The sequence below is a fragment of the Telopea speciosissima genome, chromosome 1 (assembly GCF_018873765.1).
Source record: "Telopea speciosissima isolate NSW1024214 ecotype Mountain lineage chromosome 1, Tspe_v1, whole genome shotgun sequence".
Classification (NCBI taxonomy): Eukaryota; Viridiplantae; Streptophyta; class Magnoliopsida; order Proteales; family Proteaceae; genus Telopea; species Telopea speciosissima.
In genome coordinates, this window is record NC_057916.1 from 34,583,141 (window position 1) to 34,599,966 (window position 16,826).

Below are 16,826 nucleotides of genomic sequence, written 5' to 3' on the forward strand. Positions count from 1 at the left end.
AATAACTTAGAGCAGTGAAGAATGAATAGTTAGGAGTCACCTATTTATAATCCTTGGGTTTCACTGATCCAACGGCCGACCAGAGCTCAGCATGATCCAACGGCCCGGATCGAAGGACGTTTCGAATTCCCGAGCCCGCCATAATGACTCTGCTGACGTGGCACGGACACCCAACAGTCAGATCGTGCAACGTCAAATCCGCAGCAATAAATAATCTCGGCCCAACCGCAACAATCTTCCCGACAAGCACCCAGGAAATTTCACTCATCAGCGCCGAGCCGACACCTGATGAGTGGGGGGGCCTGTGATGAGGCGTAAAACACCCCACCTATCAGAGGCTGTCACGTGGCCGACCCGACCTCAGTCCGAGAACCGAGTTGGGCCGAGCAGGAAATTGGGCCGACCCCATATCCGATAAGTCACCTGACAAAGTCGGGTTTGAGCGAGCTGGCCGGTGACTGAGGCCGAGATTATACGGGTCAGCCAGGGACTCCTAGCCGACCTCATGGCCGAGACCAACCTCCTCTCGGGCCGACCTCCATTGCCGACCCCATGGGCCGACCTCGTAGGCCGAGCCCTCCTCCATTGAGGCTCCCATAGCACCCCACCGGGGATCTCCGGGCCACGTCAGCACATCCCGACAATCACGGGATAAGGACCGAGCCACGATCCCAGCGCAACACAGAATCACACTCTACATGGACTCTTACCTTAATAAGAGTCCGACCCCGAAAATAACTCTCCACTCCTCTCTACGCGAGAGAACCTTCCGAAAGAAGGACTCCTACCATACTAGGACTCTCCCAACCGTCTCATCTCCTCCTTACTCTATAAATACCCAGGTATGGAGCTCTATTCCACTTCTTGCTTTTTAATACGCAGTTACGCTGTCGCGTTGAAGACCTGACTTGAGCATCGGAGAATCCTGGGCCGGAGCCACACCGGCCCTCTTGCGCTCATTGCTTGGTTATTGCAGGTTCATCCCCGGGCGAACCACTACCGGAGGTTTTCACACGCAACACATTTCATATCGTAAGAAACCATTTATTAAACAATTTAACGGTATTGAGCCTCGAACCCATGACTACTTGGTCACAATGGAGCAACCTTACCATTGCACGGCCCGTCCTCTAAAATATTTTATATCTTCTTATTTAATAGTATATTTCGTCTATGAAAAAAAAAAGCAACCCACGAACTTGTAATTTTTAAGATCAAGGGGAGTGGTATGTAAAGTATATTTCGTCTATGAAAAAAAAAAGCAACCCATGAGCTTGTAATTTTTAAGATCAAGGGGAGTGGTATGTAAAGGTTGCCAGAATCTAGGGGGCCATTAGCAAACAACTCTCGAAATGGCATGAATGTTTACCGTGTCAGTTTTTTTGTCACGCCACGTATCATCCAATAAAGCAGACGAACCGCGCTGCCCCATTTTTGAACTTTTTCTGAGAGATTTTGGAAACGGAAACGATGGAAATTGGGAATTGGAGGGAATTCAGAACAGGGGTTGTGCGAGCAGCAGGACTTCATACCTGAGAGAGATGAAGTGAGTTAGAGGAAGAGAGAGAGAGAGAGAGAGATGAGAGGGGGAAGACGAAGGCCGAAGGACTCCATACCTGAGCGACCCTCCGTCGACCCTCGACAGTTCACAGCCACCACCAATCACCGCGATAGCAGAGACTCTGACGCAAGCTTTTGCAGCAGCCGCCCTTCCTTCTCCTCATCCGGTATCGGCCGCGCCGCCTCCTCCATTCCCCTGAACGACCGCTCCTACCAATCCAACGCCATCCGCACCATCAACACCTATCTCTCCTCCCACTCCTTCCCTTTCTCCCTCCGTCCCCCGCTCCCCTCTGCCAAAGACATCACCGAAACCCTCCGCTTCCTCTGCCACCGTCTCGATTGGCCCGATCTTAACAAGCTCGAAGAAGACCTCCCTCTCCTACTAAAACACCTAAATTGCCCCATCAAACTTAACAAATCCGCCCTCAAAGCCCCCGGTACCCCTCACACTTGGCCCTCCCTCCTCGCCGTCATCCACTGGCTCGTCCAGATCGCTCTCTACAAGGATCATGTCTCCTCCTCAGACTCCATCACTAGCAATTTTCTCGGTGACAACAAGCTCCTTCTCTATGCCCTCGACAGCTACTCGCTCTATATCCGTGGAGAAGACGATGCGGTCGATGACCTGGACCGCGAATTTACTGAGAAGATGGAGCAGGAGATGAATGCTGCTGCCGAGAAGGTTAGGTTAATGGAGGGAGAGGTCGTGAATCTCGCGGCCGAGACTGAAGCCCTGAGGACAGCGCCGTCCGCGAGTGAAGAGCGAGAGAAGGATAAGTCTCTGTTGGAGAAGGATGTGCAGAAGTTTCATACTATTATTGAGGAGATTTCTAATGGGATTTTGCTGGTGGAGACGGCTTTGAAGGAGAAGGAGATGGAGTTGGAGACAAAGGTTAGGGAGAATCACAGGATTCGTGAGGAGAATGAAGAGTTGAAGAAGAGTATCGAATCACAGACAGTAAATGCTAGGGATGTGGAGAGGATGAAAAGGGAGTTACAGGCTGTGGAGAGGGATATTGCCGAGGCAGAGGCTTCGAGGAGTGTGTGGGAAGAGAAGTCGTGGGATCTTGATGCTGCACTTGGACATAAGTTTAAGGAGCTTGAGAGCCTTGCCATTGAATGCAACCAGGCCCTTAGGAGGTGATTTTTTCCCCTTCGTCATGTTCTCTTAAGTACCAATTTGGATTGTTCTCGCAGTTTATTTGTTTTACTCTGATTTGTGATTTGTGATTGTTTAATTTCCTGTTTTCCTGTTTATATGTGTAATACAATTCGAAATTCTGATTTATAGTAATTCCCTTGAACTATTTGTCCTTTGGTATACATGAAATCTCTGAGTTTGGGGTCAAGTTTTTTAGTGAACAATTGATACCAGAGCTTCATTATTATAATTTTGCTGCTGTCTCTTGCATTCATTGGCTCACACTAGCAAAAAGCAAATTATAACCCTGATTTTGAAGCCAAGTGATCCTGGAGGTTATTCCTGGGGGCATGTAATCTTTTATCTCTGTTAACGCTTACTGTTTCACTATTGCCTCTATTATTATTTTTTTTGTGTGAAGAAATGCATGTGATTGGCCTTGTTAATCTTTCTTATACAGATTCATGGGTGAGGCTCTTAACACTAATTATTTCCTTTTACTTTCCCTACCATGGTTGTGTGACAGTCTATGTACACTATACCCATGATAGATTCATCTTTTTGAACCTTCTTATTATTTGTTAGTTGTTTTCTTTCTTTACCTTTTATGCTTTTTGATTTTTGGTATTTTCATTGTCCATTTCAGGTGTACATCATATCACACACTGATTCCATTTAACTTCATTCCTTTTTATTGTTTACAGGTTAAAGTTTGGAAATGACTTTCAATATGTGCTTAATGCCAAAGGATCAACACCTACTGAAGTCTTGGGGATTGACTACAAATCTAATATTAAACCTGCACTCACTTCGTTAATTGATAGCATAAATAAAAGCTCTGTTACAAAGTTGGAGGAGTTGATTTCGCTTCAGCAACAGTCAGTAGACAATGATTCTAAGCTTGAGTCAAAAAGAAACCGTCTTGCAGGACTCCAGTCCAGAGTTGATGAAGTAGGTTTTTTGGAACTCTTTTATTTAGCATTGGATAATCCTTGTGGAAACTGGATCTTTCTTTCTTTTTTTTTTTTTTATGATAATTCAAGCTATTTCTCTTCACCAACAATTTCACTTATGGAGAATAGGTTATTGAATTATTTCAGCAATTTTATTGCTTAGAAAATTTATATACATTTTGAGACCAATAATTGCTAGTGTAAGCTTCTCTGATATTTTTGTTCTTACTGCAGCTGCCACACAGACTGACCTGTCATAATGCTTTTATTCTAAAGTCATGATCTTTTACTTAACTGGAATAGGGCAGCTAAACGTCAAGCACCCAATATGACCTATATTGTCTTGTGTTGTCTTGTTTGCGCGCTAACTTTATATCTTTTGTTTGTTACACTGGTACAACTGTTGCTGCACTAGATCTATTGTTTCTTTGAACAATAAAAAATTAGAATAATAGATCTAGAAACTTTTTAAGCTAAACTTTATGCAAATCGCCTATGTAAGTTGTAGAAAATTGGTGAATGAGTGAATTCCTATCGCTAAATCTTATCTTCTTAATTTGCTTTTTTTTTGTTTTTTAAATTAAAATTGATTTGGGTTCTGTAATAGTATCAACCTAATAGCATAAAACTAATTAGTCATACTATGGAACTATGGGAGAAGGTTATTGAAGCCTGTTTGAGGAGAGAGACTCATATCTCGAAGAATCAATTTGGTTTTATGCCAGGTAGATCCACGACAGAAGCTATCTACCTACTGAGGAGGCTCATGGAAAGATGTAGAGCTAGCAAGAAAGATCTCCATATGGTCTTTATTGACCTGGAGAAAGCCTATGACAGAGTCCCTAGAGATTTAACTGGGCATGTTCTTGCGAAGAGAGGGGTGTCGAGTAAATATATAGAGGTCATTAAAGATATGTATAAGGGTGTGGTGAGATCTGTAGGAGGCCAGGGCAATGAATTCCTAATCACGGTTGTGTTACATCAAGGATCAGCCCTAAGCCCTTATTTGTTTGTGCTTATCATGGATGAATTAACCAAGAAAAAAATCCTAGTTGAGGTACCGCAGTGTATGCTCTTCGCCGATGATATCGTTTTGGTGGATGAGAAAGCAGGGATTAATGCTAAGTTAGAGTTGTGGAGATCGGCCTTGGAAATAATAGGCTTTAAGATTAGTAGATCAAAGACGAAGCATATGATGTGTAACTTTAGTCACATTATGATAGATGATGACATGGTGAAAATTAAGGAGAGAGAGATACCACCAAGTGACTATTTCAGATATCTAGGGTCTATCATACACCAAGAAGGTGACATAGATGATGATGTTTCAAAAAGAATTAAAGTGGGATGGATGAAGTGGAGCTGCAATCGGAGTACTGTGAGACCGACACATCTCATTAAAGCTTAAGGGAAAGTTCTACAGGATTGTTGTCTGACCTGCTATGATGTATAGGGCAAAATGTTGGGCAATTAAGAAGTGTCATATAGCGAAGCTATGTGTTGTAGAAATGAGGATGTTAAGATGGATGTGCGGCAAAACTAGGAAGGATAAAGTGAGGAACGAACATATTAATGCTGTTGTCGGAGTTACCCCGATCAGCGACAAGTTCCGAGAATGTTGACTGAGGTGGTTTGGCCATTTGCAACGGAGGCCTGGGGACGCCCGAGTAAGGAGCAATGATCTGATTTCGATTAAAGGAGCTAAAAGAGCTAGGGGCAGGCCTAAAATGACCATAGGTGAGGTTGTGAAGAATGACATGCGGAGTTTGGGTCTTGTGCCAAGTATGACCTTAGATAAAGCCTACTGGAGGGCAAGGATCCATGTTGACACCATGTAGCTGAGATTTTCCTGATTTCCTGGGCTATCATCTTTCCTCTTACTCTCATTTTTCATCTCTCACTTTTCTTATCTCATTTCTTCATTTTTTCATTCCCTTTTCCCTTTGTGTGTATCTCAGTTTTCCCTACGTTGTTTTGAAAGGATCCATGTAGCCGACCCCATTTAGTTGAGATAAGGCTGAGTTGTTGTTATAGTATCAACCTAATAAAATAGCAATCAAGAGAGGAGGAAGAAGAGCTGAAGGGAGAAAGGAGAGAGAGAATACCTAACCGGTACCCATGATGCATACAAATAGTTAACTATGTATGCAAATACAAAATAAGGACATGACTTAAACCAACTAATTACAATTCTACCCATAACTAACTACATACTACCAAAGATACCCTTAGAATAGTGGTAACGCCTAATAACACTTAACACTCCCCCTCAAGCTGGAGCATAGATATCTCCAATGCTGAGCTTGGAACATTGGATTACTAGCAATATAAATAGCAACTTGATTGTCATAATACATCTCCATGGGTTTGGTGACTGAAAAACCGAATTCTTGAATGGGAGATTTCAGCCTATGCCATGGTCCTATACTCAGCCTTTGCATTCAACCAATCCATTTTAATTTACTTCTTACTCGTCCAAGTAACAAGATTACTACCAACAAACGTGCAATATTCAGTAGTAGACCTGTGACCATCGTCAACACTAGCCTAATCAAAATCAGAGTAACCCACAATATCAGTATGACCATGATGTCGATAAACAAGACCTTTCGCAGGAGCACCTTTAAGATATCTCAAAATGCAACAAGAAACATCCTAGTGAACCTGCTTCGGATTCTCCATAAACTGACTAATAACATTAACAACAAAGAAAATATTGGGACGAGTAAGAGTTAGATAAATAAGTTTCCCCATCAGCCACCTGTACTAATGCTTATCCACAAATTCTTTGTCATCACATGCACCAAGTTTTAGATAAGGATCCATAGGGTTATCAATTGGCTTACAGTCCAACATGTCAGTTTCAGATAGAAGGTCAAGCACACACTTCCTCTGAGACAAACTTACACCCTTTTAACCATGACCAACTTCAATTCCCAAGAAATATCTGAGCATCCCTAAGTCCTTCATCTGAAAATGCTAATGTAAATATGCCTTGACATCTTCCATGCCAAAAGAGTCATTATTAGAAATGATAATATCATCAACATACACAACAAGAATGACGACCTTGGCACCATGCCGACGAACAAGTACAGAGGGATCAAAGAAGCACTGAGTGAACCCATAACCACCAATAACTTTACTGAACTTATCAAAGCAGGCACAAAAAGACTGTTTCAGCCCATAAATAGCCTTGTAAAAACGGCAAACGTTGTGTGCATTTCCCCCCTGAGCAACATACCCAGGAGGTTTCTCTATATATATAACTCTTCAAGATCACCATAGAGAAAAGAAATTTTGATATCCAGTTGAAACAAAGGCCTGTCAGGATTAACAACCAAAGATATAAGTACACAAACATAGTTAAGGCAAACCAGAAAAGTCTCAAAATAGTCGACTTCATAAGTCTGAGTGTATCTTTTGGCAATTGAGCGAGCTATTTGTCGTTCAACAAAACCGTCTAGTAGATTGATGTAGATAAGTTCTATGGTAAGCAATACACTAGCCGCAAGAACCTCAGGTCTGGTCCATTACATCAATCCATGGACCAGCCCACAGGGCCAACCAGCTTTAAGCTGAGCCAGCCCACATGGGATGGGAGTTCTTTGGGCCTCAAACTCAAAATCATGGGGACAGTTTTGGCTTTTTCTTCTAGTCACAGCAGTCGGCCGGCTGGAATCTTTGAGCATGAGTCAACAAACAATTAAGGAAGTCAGTTGGAGCATTCTAGAAGACTTGTTTCTAGTATAGAAATATTCTCTTAGATATTTTGTGGTTGTCTATCAAGCAACCTTACTTAGTTTCTATTTTCAGTTTGTTTCCCTTTTTTTTTTGTCAAGATCTTAGTTTCCTTTGATATTAGTTTCCAATTTCAAGTTAGTTTCTATTTCCTGTTCCTTAATGGGTAAGGTATTGCTGCCTATAAATATATATGAGCTCTTAGGAGCCTCCCCACGATTTATTGATGAATGAAAAGCTTGTTATTTAGCAATTTATTGTCCTGAGAGAGGATGAGAGGCTGAGAGAGCTGACACCCTCGCCTTATCTATCGATCCCTCCTATCTTTTTCTTCACTCTCCAATCGATTTCCTCTGCTGTTACTATCGTGAGACTGCAGCAAACTGCTGTAACACCACTTTTGAAGGTCTGAATCAACTCTTAATCACCACCCAAGCCTGCTGCTGTTGCACACTGCCAATAGAAGATCTGCTGCACATTTGCGAGTCAGGTTCCCTGCCCAGATTCTGCTGCAACTTCAGACTTCAATAACTCTGCAACTGGCAATTGGAATTGGCTAATTTTTGGGGCAGAAATCCCCCTCAACATCCTCTTCACTTGATCCGAACCTGGATTTGTTCTACTGGCTGGTTTGGTTTCTATTCACTAAGTTCCTAATTCTGAGCTTAGTTTCTATTTTGATGTCCTACTTATATCTCTACATCCAGACATCAGTTTGAGCTGTGATTTGCAGGGTTTCATCTTCCCTACTAGACCTCTATTTGATAGGAATATCAGGCCCATACGAGTTAGGTAACTGCTGTTTGGGAAGTTCTCAAATTTCTGGTGTTGAGCACTACTTCTGGACCTGTGGCTGCAGTGTTTTAACTGATGTTGAATGAGCGATTGGTTTATCATCTGTGGGTATCATTGGGGTTAGGTTACTTATAATCTAGCGTTACATTATAGATACTTGACCGTGTACACCCAATGACATTGCACAAGCTCCTTACCTGGGGTTAAGTCAGTAAGAGACCATGTCTGACGATCCAACAAGGCATCCATTTCTACATTCATAGCATTCTTCCAACCAGGATGATACAATGCTTCAGACACAGGCACAGTAGATAAAGACAAAGTAAAGTTGTGAAGTAGAGGTGGAAGATGAGAAATAGTAAAAGATTTAGAAATAGGATAGGCAATATGATGTAGATAAATCACTTGGGGCTTATTTTAGTGGAAATAAGCGTGATGTAACTTGGCTGTCCAAAACCAGCCGCAGGTGTAGGGATTCTTCCCTACACCAGCAGTAGGGTAGGTATAGGATAGGTGTAGGGATTCCCTTACACCAACACTAAATCATGGGCTGTTGGTCGATGGACTTGCAAACTGTGTTGTTTGCGACCTTTTGAGGACTTGTAAATGAGGAGTTGGCTTAGCGGTTAACTGACTGCTTTAAATTTTATTTCTGTAAGTAGGACTGACATTAGTTATTGGGACCATGCAGTTGGACTATAGTGCTAATGAGTTTTTTCCTTGATGCTTAGAATTTGGGGCAGGAATTGTTACTTTGTTAGAAGTCTAGCAAATACCATAGGGATGTCACAGTTTGGTTGTTATTTAGTTTCTGAATTTATTCATTAATAAAGGTAAGTTATTAGTAGTAAACTACTAATCCTGGTCATGTACCAGGTATGACCTCGGATAGAGCCTATTGGAGGACAAGGATCCATGTAGTAGACCCTGTTCAGCTGAGATTCTCCTGACTTGCTGGGCTGTGCCTCTTTCCTCTCACTTTTATCTGTCACTTTTCTTTTTGTTTTTACGTCATTTCCCAATTTTCACTTCTCATCTCATTTTCCTTCCCTCTTTTTGTATCTCTTCATTCCCTTATTTTGTCTGGTCCTCTGTTTTACCTACTTTGTTTGTTTGGATCCATGTAGCCGACCCCGTAAATTTGGGATAAGGCTGAGTTTATTGTTGTTGTTTTTGTTACTAATCCTGGGTAAAAAGGGTGGTGTAACAGCAGTTTTGCAGGGCTTGACACAATCGCTTCCCACTTTGTGCCTTGTGACACATGATTTGGATAGTTTCAGCATATGGATAGGTAGGGTCCAACTTGGAATAGCCATATGTCAGATTTTGTGGTCTAACCCAACCATATAGTCCACTTGTATTGGATTATTCCTTGTTTATTTTCAATTGCCAGTCTGTGTTGCTCTTATCTTTAGCTTTTTAACTGAATTTTGACAGTATTTTCCGTGCATAAAACTCGGATTGAGCTGAAATTTTTAGGTATATATAGAGAACAATGTGACCTACCTGTGCACCAAATTTGATTGCCATGTGAGCTCCCACATGGCAGATATAAGTGGACCTTTGTGGCCTGGCACAATGGCTATTTTGCTACCGCTCACATTTTTGTGCATTGAACTTGAGGAGGCTTATAGTATCTTTTCCAGCTGCTGCAATTTTTATACAAGTTAATTTTAGAGTTATAATCTGATTTACTGCCTACAACTCTGTATGGCTGCTGAAATCAAAACGCCAAGGCTGCTGATTGTTGGGTTAGTATTTAACTGTCAACTCATAATTTTAATTGTGACCCTACAATGCAAATACTTTTGATTAATAACCCGAGATCCTTTATATCCCAGTTCTTAGATGAAGTTCCAATTAATTTCCAAATAGTGGATTTCAAACAAATAGGAATTTTCCGGGGAACAGAAGAACCATCTGTCCATTCCATAGGCTAGTAAATGGGTGATTGAATTCCTGATCCAAATTGGTCCTTCACACTCTCAATATGTCTCAACAAGGGCCTAGTAATCATGTCAATGACAATTTATGGTATTTCTCCATCATCAACTTTGTACTCTTGAGTAACAAGGTGCTTACCCATGCTGTTCTGGCAAGCTGCTACATGATTATGGACACAAATCTTAAGAGTTGCACTCAGCAGTTGTTCGAAATACTGTCTTGTTTATGTTAGAGGTGGGAATGTGTATAAACTTTTGAGCTGCCAAATTATCTGCCTATATAGGTTCTGGAATGATTGATAGTTTTTGAACTATACTAAAGCAACTAAAAGTGTGTGGTTTATTATGGAACTGCACTGTATTGCAGTGTCCCAGAAATATGGAAATATATGAAACAACATTGCAAATCTCAAGATGGGTCTCATTGTTGACTGTGAAGTTTGGATCTGAGGAATGGAAGTCCGGATAATGTTTGTTTCTCATTTACTTTAGTATGTTACTTAAGTGCTCTTCATTAGATGGATACTCATTTGCTAGGTTTTACATAAAAGGTTCTTTCTTTCTTCTCTATTATTGTTGTTCTTATTATCTAATTGGATGCTGTTGTGATACAAGTTAATTCATTTTTCAATTTGTTAGAATTCATTCCAAAGAGGGGGGGGGGGGGGAATAGCATTGGTAGTCAAATTATATTTGGAAAGCTGCTTCTGTGCGTATCCTTGATTCCTTTTAATAATAAATTTCAGGGTGAAGCTCAACTGAACATGTTGAAGAAGGAAATACAAGATTGCACATCCAGATATGCAGTGGAAGCTAAGAAAAAGGTGGAAGACATTGAGAGGGAAATGCATGAGATGAATATGGTGGAAAGAGAAGCAGAAGAATCTTTGAAGGTATGTCCTTGTTTCCCACTTCCACTGAAGTATATGATGGGAACTGTAAATGCTTCAGTGGGTTTAGATCAATGCGGAATTTTTGGTGCAGGTTTCCAAAGCAAATCTACAGCTTGCGATTGAACAAACTGAAGAAGAAACACAAATGTGTGCTCGTGAACTGGTAGTGTTGGTTGATTCAATCTCAAAGTATAAAGAGTATGTGGAATCCAAAATCTTGGCAATGAACAACGATCTCTCGGACAATGCTAAAGCTGTGGCAGATGCTCACAAGCACTCCTTGACGGCACAGTTTGGTACTCTCTGTGATGTAGGACTTATCTGACTCAGAATTGCAGTTTTTAATTTTTGCTTCTTTCTGTTATTTCTCCCTTGCTTTTCTTGATGGATCTCTGCCTCATTGTCTTCTTTACCTGCAGTGTTTGGTGGGGGCGTTGGTGGTCTTAGAAGGAGGAAAAGGAAAACTATAATTTGATTTAATTGATCCCTCTTATACATGTTGACACTCTTGTACTCGTGAATATATGTTATTTTGTGTTACTATAAACAGTTCATTGTTTGAATGGAATTGCCTTGCCTCATGTTGAGTGTTCGGTGGCATACAAGATTGAAAAACTCAAAATTGGGTATTGGATTGGTCTCCCTCGATTCCGACCATCCGGACTTTGTTGAAATCAGTCCGATTTGTTCTTACTCAGTTGGACTTAGTAGACAAAGAATCAAGGTTAATAGAAATCAGCATCGATCAATTTGAATTGGCCTATTTTGCCAGATCCTATTTTTATGATCAACAACAACTACAACAACACAGCCTTATCCCAACTAGATGGGGTCGACTACATGGATCCTTTCAAAAACGAAGTAGTGAAAACTGAGGTTCTCACAAAGGGAAATGAAAGTAAGAGAAACTTAAAAAGAAATGTGATAAAAAAGGAAAGCAATGGAAAATGAAAACTGAAAGTAAGAGGAAAGAGGATAGCCTAAGAATTTAGGAAAATCTCAGCTACATGGTGTCGATAATGTGGATCCTTGCCCTTCAATAGGCTTTATCTGAGGTTATACTTGGCACAAGACCCAGACTATGCATGTCATCCTTTATAACCTCATCTATGGTTATTTTAGGCTTGTCCCTAGTTCTTTTACCTCCTTCAATCGGAATCAGATCATTGCTCCTTAGTGGGGGCATCTTCAGGCCTCTGTTGCACATGGCTAAACCACCTCAGGTGACAATCTCGGAGTTTGTCGCTAATTGGGGGCAACTCCCACATCAGCTCTATTACGTTCGTTCATCTCTTTATCCTTCTTAGTTTATCCGTACATCCACCTTAACATCCTCATCTCTATAACACATAGCTTCGTTATATGCCACTTCTTAACTGCCCAATGTTCTGCCCCATACATCATAGTTGGTCAGACAATAGGCCTGTTGAACTTTCTTTTAAGCTTTAAAAGAATGCTGGTCAAACAGAACTCTGGTCGCACCTCTCCACTTCATCCATCCTATTTTTATAATCCTAGTGGTGTAATTTCAACTGTTTTTGTGGAATGTGGATGATTGGAAAGAGTAAGGTACAAGCAATAATATTCTTCTTGTTTACTATGACCGTTGTTTTAGTTGATGGGGAATTGGAGAAGTCAAACTAGGTGATTCTTTGCTGATCTCTTTTGCAGGGTTTCACCCCCCCATAAGAATTCTAGGTTACAATATTGAAGCTCTCGCAATCCTCCCCCCCCTCCTTTTTTTTTTAAATACAAATAACAAGGCTTGGTTTCATGCCATCTGACCTGACTTTGGTTGGTGTGTTCTTCTTGAGAGGTATATGTATAGAGTTTTTCTCTCTGTCCCCCTCCGACCAAACTTATTGAGGTGGACAGTCAAGAAGCACCCAACATCTCTCTTTAATGTGCCCAGATTTCTCACAGTGATCATAGGTGAATCAATCATTGTCATTCTCTTGGGGTGGAACTTGGCCTCTTCCTCCAACAGCTAACAGGAATACACATAAAAAGTGGCGATGATACCCAAACCAAATGGGGAGTACACACTTTACCCAAACAGAGACTATACCCAGGTATGACTTCTCCAAACAACCTCTGTCGATTCACTTATCCTAGACAGGCTAAAGAAACACACTTACAAGATAGGGGTAACACCCAAAGTCAAATGGGGAGTATATTCTCAATCCCCCTCCCAAAAAAACAAAAAAAAAATCTCACACTGGAAAACAAGGTCTAGCAAGCATACAAGGCATATAACTCAAAGAAACTCAATTCAATCACCTTCTTCAAGTTATAAGTTCATCACACAACAACTTGAGGTGCTCAAATGGCTTACCTTACCAACACAAAGTAGCTGGAAGCATCACATATCCACTTCACAGGCAAACCAGAGAAAAAAAAAGAAGAGCTGGTGGTACCATGGAGATTCCAAGAGAATGAGTTGTGTTTTTTCGGCACTTCACTTCAACAACCAAGACCATAGGGGAATGAAACCTACCCCTTGGGCGATTTAACGGACCAAGCCTTACTTCTAATGGATGCTTGATGAGAGAGAAACAAGAACATAACCAATAGGCTGGCGGCAACAGTGTGGAGGGCCCTTTGTCCTTCGAATGGTCTTCTTAGTCATCAATCTTCCATTCATAAGGTCCTCTTTGTGATGGGGAAACTCCATTAGGTCTTCTAAGGGAAGAAGCCTCCACACAATATAGTCCACAACCCAAGGCAGCTACAAACAAGAAAAAAAAAAAAAAATAGGGGAATGTGACTGGCGGTACCTTGAAATCAAGTAAGAAATGAGTTGTGGCTCAACAGTCCTCTTCATGAATCGAGGGCAAGAGGGGATGAAAGGAGGGCCTAGGGCAATCCAAATGGATCCTACCCCAACCTCAATGGCAAGCGAATGAGAGTGACGCCCATTCCAAGAAACAAGCAAGGTTTTAGGTCTTGGTTTCGCCAGGCCATGAAATCGAGTTCTGGTGAGATCTCGGCAAGTTGGTGTATTTTTTCCTGTCTTGGCTCGGTGGCGGATTTTGGTGGCCATATAGTCAAGATAGGTCCTGAAACTTGACACCCACCTTATTTTAGGCCTTCTAAATACAATGGAAACATTACTTTTTACAAATTCAAACCCAAACTAGTATTTTGACTTCGGATCCTAGGTTGGTAGTCTACGGCGTAGGTAAGCTCTACCCTAGGCTATTCCACACAATATTTAGAACACATATATTAAAGTAGAGGTGTAAAACAACTCAATTAAGCATTAGGAATTAAAAACACGAAACCACAAACCATTTAAGCATTAGGCATCATATTCATAATCATACATGGTGATGGTTTGATGATTTGTTAATAATTGCTAGAAACTTGGAAAGAGACATAAATTAAACAAATACAAGTGTAAGTGTATAATAAGTCCTACCATTTGAGAGTAGCTAGTACTGAAATGAGTGTCAGTGGATATTGTATCACATATAAAAATTACATAGTCAACAAACAAGTATTGATCATGAATCTATGAAAAAAAGAACTAAAACCCTCTCTTGATGTTAAAGCTTCAATCTTGAATCTACAAGCTTTAATCTTCATTTGAGGTGAGATTTACCAATAAAAAGCACCAAAACCCTCACCACCAAGTGTTTTTTCTTCATAACAGAGCGAGAGAGGCGAAATAGAGGCAAGATTTCGAGTTGAGGTCAAAATCTCGCCGAGAGGATTTCTTTTTTATAGCTTGGTTTTCGACCGAGTCGAATCAAGATCGAGATATACCATAAGATCTCGATGAGATACTGAGATCTCGACTGAGATATTGCATAAATCCTGTATCTCCTACCGTCTCGTCTTGAGACTTCACAAAATCGATTTTTTTTCGAGATCTCGACGAGATCTTGTACCATTGAAAAAAGCTGTCGATAATGGGGAAAAACTGCCCCACTTTGGTTTGAGCTTTAAAAACGCTAGTTCTTCATGTGAGGCCTCCTCTTGATGCTCCAGTGATCTTCAAACAAGTTCATCTCATGGTTTCTTCAAATTTTTCACATGGTATTCTCTTCCTTGGAATCCCTTTGTAACCTAGGGTTCCAAAGAGAGGAAATGGGAGCGGAGAACTCAAAGCATGACTCTCAAACCTAAACCGTGTGTTTTGATACCAAGTTGGAATCTAAAGATTAGAAGAGAGCAAGAGAGAAAGATGTGGGTAGAAGGTTGAAGAAGAGAAAGAGAGGGAGAAGAGAGAAGAAGAGAGATTGCTGTAGAATGTTGTGTGTTAGAGAATGATCTCCTCCACACCTAAATTACTTCATTAACATAATATATGGAATTATATACAACTCCCTAGGGAGGTGAAAAATAAAAATGACAAATATAATGTAAGACAATAAGTAAATAAACTAGTTCCCAAAGTACCTTTAATACATAACTCTCTAACAACTCAATTAGAGTCACTACAAGAAATGTGATTTTTGGCGATGGTTAGAAAAATGTACCATAGCTAAAAATAATTTTTGACGACGGTTAATATGCTATTGTCGCCCTATATATTTTTCGTGACGGTTTGAAATTTTCCGTTGTGGATAACAGAATTGAGCGACAGTTTATAATCTACCGTCATGGAAAATATAATTTAGGCGACGGTTTATAATTATCTGTCGTGGAAAATCTAATTTGGGCGACATTTTTCAGTTATCCGTCGTTGAAAATAGGTATTAATTTGCGACTCTAATAAAAACACCGTCGTCTATTATTCTAATCCGCGATGGTAGTAATACTTTCGTCGTCATATAACAAAATATACGACGTTAATAATATTACCGTCGCGATTCAACCGTTATCATTTTTTTGCGTTTTGATTTTTCTTTTTCCCGCTTTCTCTATCAGTCTATCCCATTCCCGCACGAAATCCTCTCTCTCTTCTCAAGCCGACCTCTCTTTTCGATTCCCGCAAACCGTTCTATGTGAAACCCTAACCCCCTTCTTACATCTCAATTTCGGCCTCCTTTTCTCTCGCTCTCCATCTCCATATCGAAATGCCCTATGTGTAGCCCCAATCCCATTCTCATATCTTAATCTGACCTCTTTTCTTCCACCCGCCCTCCCTCTCGAAAACCTCCTCTTTACAACCCTAGTCCCAAATTAGAGAAGGGATTAAAATGGTTTTTAATTACCAAAGGAAAAAAGGAGGAGTCATCTTCAACATTTGCTCGTGAACACCAGTGGCAAGAGGAAGAGACTCAATCGATTGAACCCCTCTACAGGGCTTTGTGTGGCCTGAAATTTCAGGCCAATGGTTTCAACTCTGAGTTCTATCGGCATCAACACTTCACAACTTCCATTAACAACTAAATAAAGAGTGCTTGATCTCTAAAATTTCTCCAGGCAGCAGTTGCAGTAAAGAAGCTTGTTGGGACTTTTGTAAATTTTGAGGATCTTTTTTCCTCTCCCCCTTGATTTATTTCAAAAATGAGAAGATAAAAATAATTATGGTCTAACACTTGAATTTTTGTTCGTCTTAGTTCTGACAGTCGATTATAGCAACCCCTCTCCACCACCTTCTCTACTGTTCGCGTCCCCTCATTGAGCATTTATCACGCTCGACACAGAGGATGGTGGAAACAGAGGTTATAAGAGAATTCCCTGCTCGAACTGCCATCTCTGTAAGGTTTGGTTCTCTCTCTCTAAGGTTGACTGTGATGTTTGCCGGTCTCTCTCTCAAACTGGTGTTTGAACCTGTTAGTTTTGATTTCCCCCACTTCTCTCATTATTTGCATGCAATTCTTCTCTATCTGCTCGCTAGGGTTTA

The 16,826-nt window shown here is 40.9% G+C and overlaps 1 protein-coding gene across 1 annotated transcript; it reads left to right on the forward strand.

The window, feature by feature from the left end:
- Nucleotides 1-1,488: 1,488 nt before the first annotated feature.
- Nucleotides 1,489-11,592, forward strand: LOC122649177 (kinetochore protein NDC80 homolog). The gene is made up of 4 exons (XM_043842553.1): nucleotides 1,489-2,703; nucleotides 3,409-3,655; nucleotides 10,883-11,029; nucleotides 11,121-11,592. The coding sequence occupies exons 1-4, from the start codon at nucleotides 1,580-1,582 to the stop codon at nucleotides 11,352-11,354; spliced, it is 1,752 nt and encodes a 583-aa protein (XP_043698488.1). The 5' UTR covers nucleotides 1,489-1,579; the 3' UTR covers nucleotides 11,355-11,592.
- The last annotated feature ends 5,234 nt before the right edge of the window (nucleotides 11,593-16,826 follow it).

Bases quoted from the DNA above. Each gene is read 5' to 3' on its own strand.
- LOC122649177 (XM_043842553.1), top strand. From the start codon at position 1,580: ATGAGAGGGGGAAGACGAAGGCCGAAGGACTCCATACCTGAGCGACCC. The intron at 2,704-3,408 runs GTGATTTTTTCC...TATTGTTTACAG, and splicing joins TGCAACCAGGCCCTTAGGAG to GTTAAAGTTTGGAAATGACT. The intron at 11,030-11,120 runs GTATGTCCTTGT...TTTTTGGTGCAG, and splicing joins AAGCAGAAGAATCTTTGAAG to GTTTCCAAAGCAAATCTACA.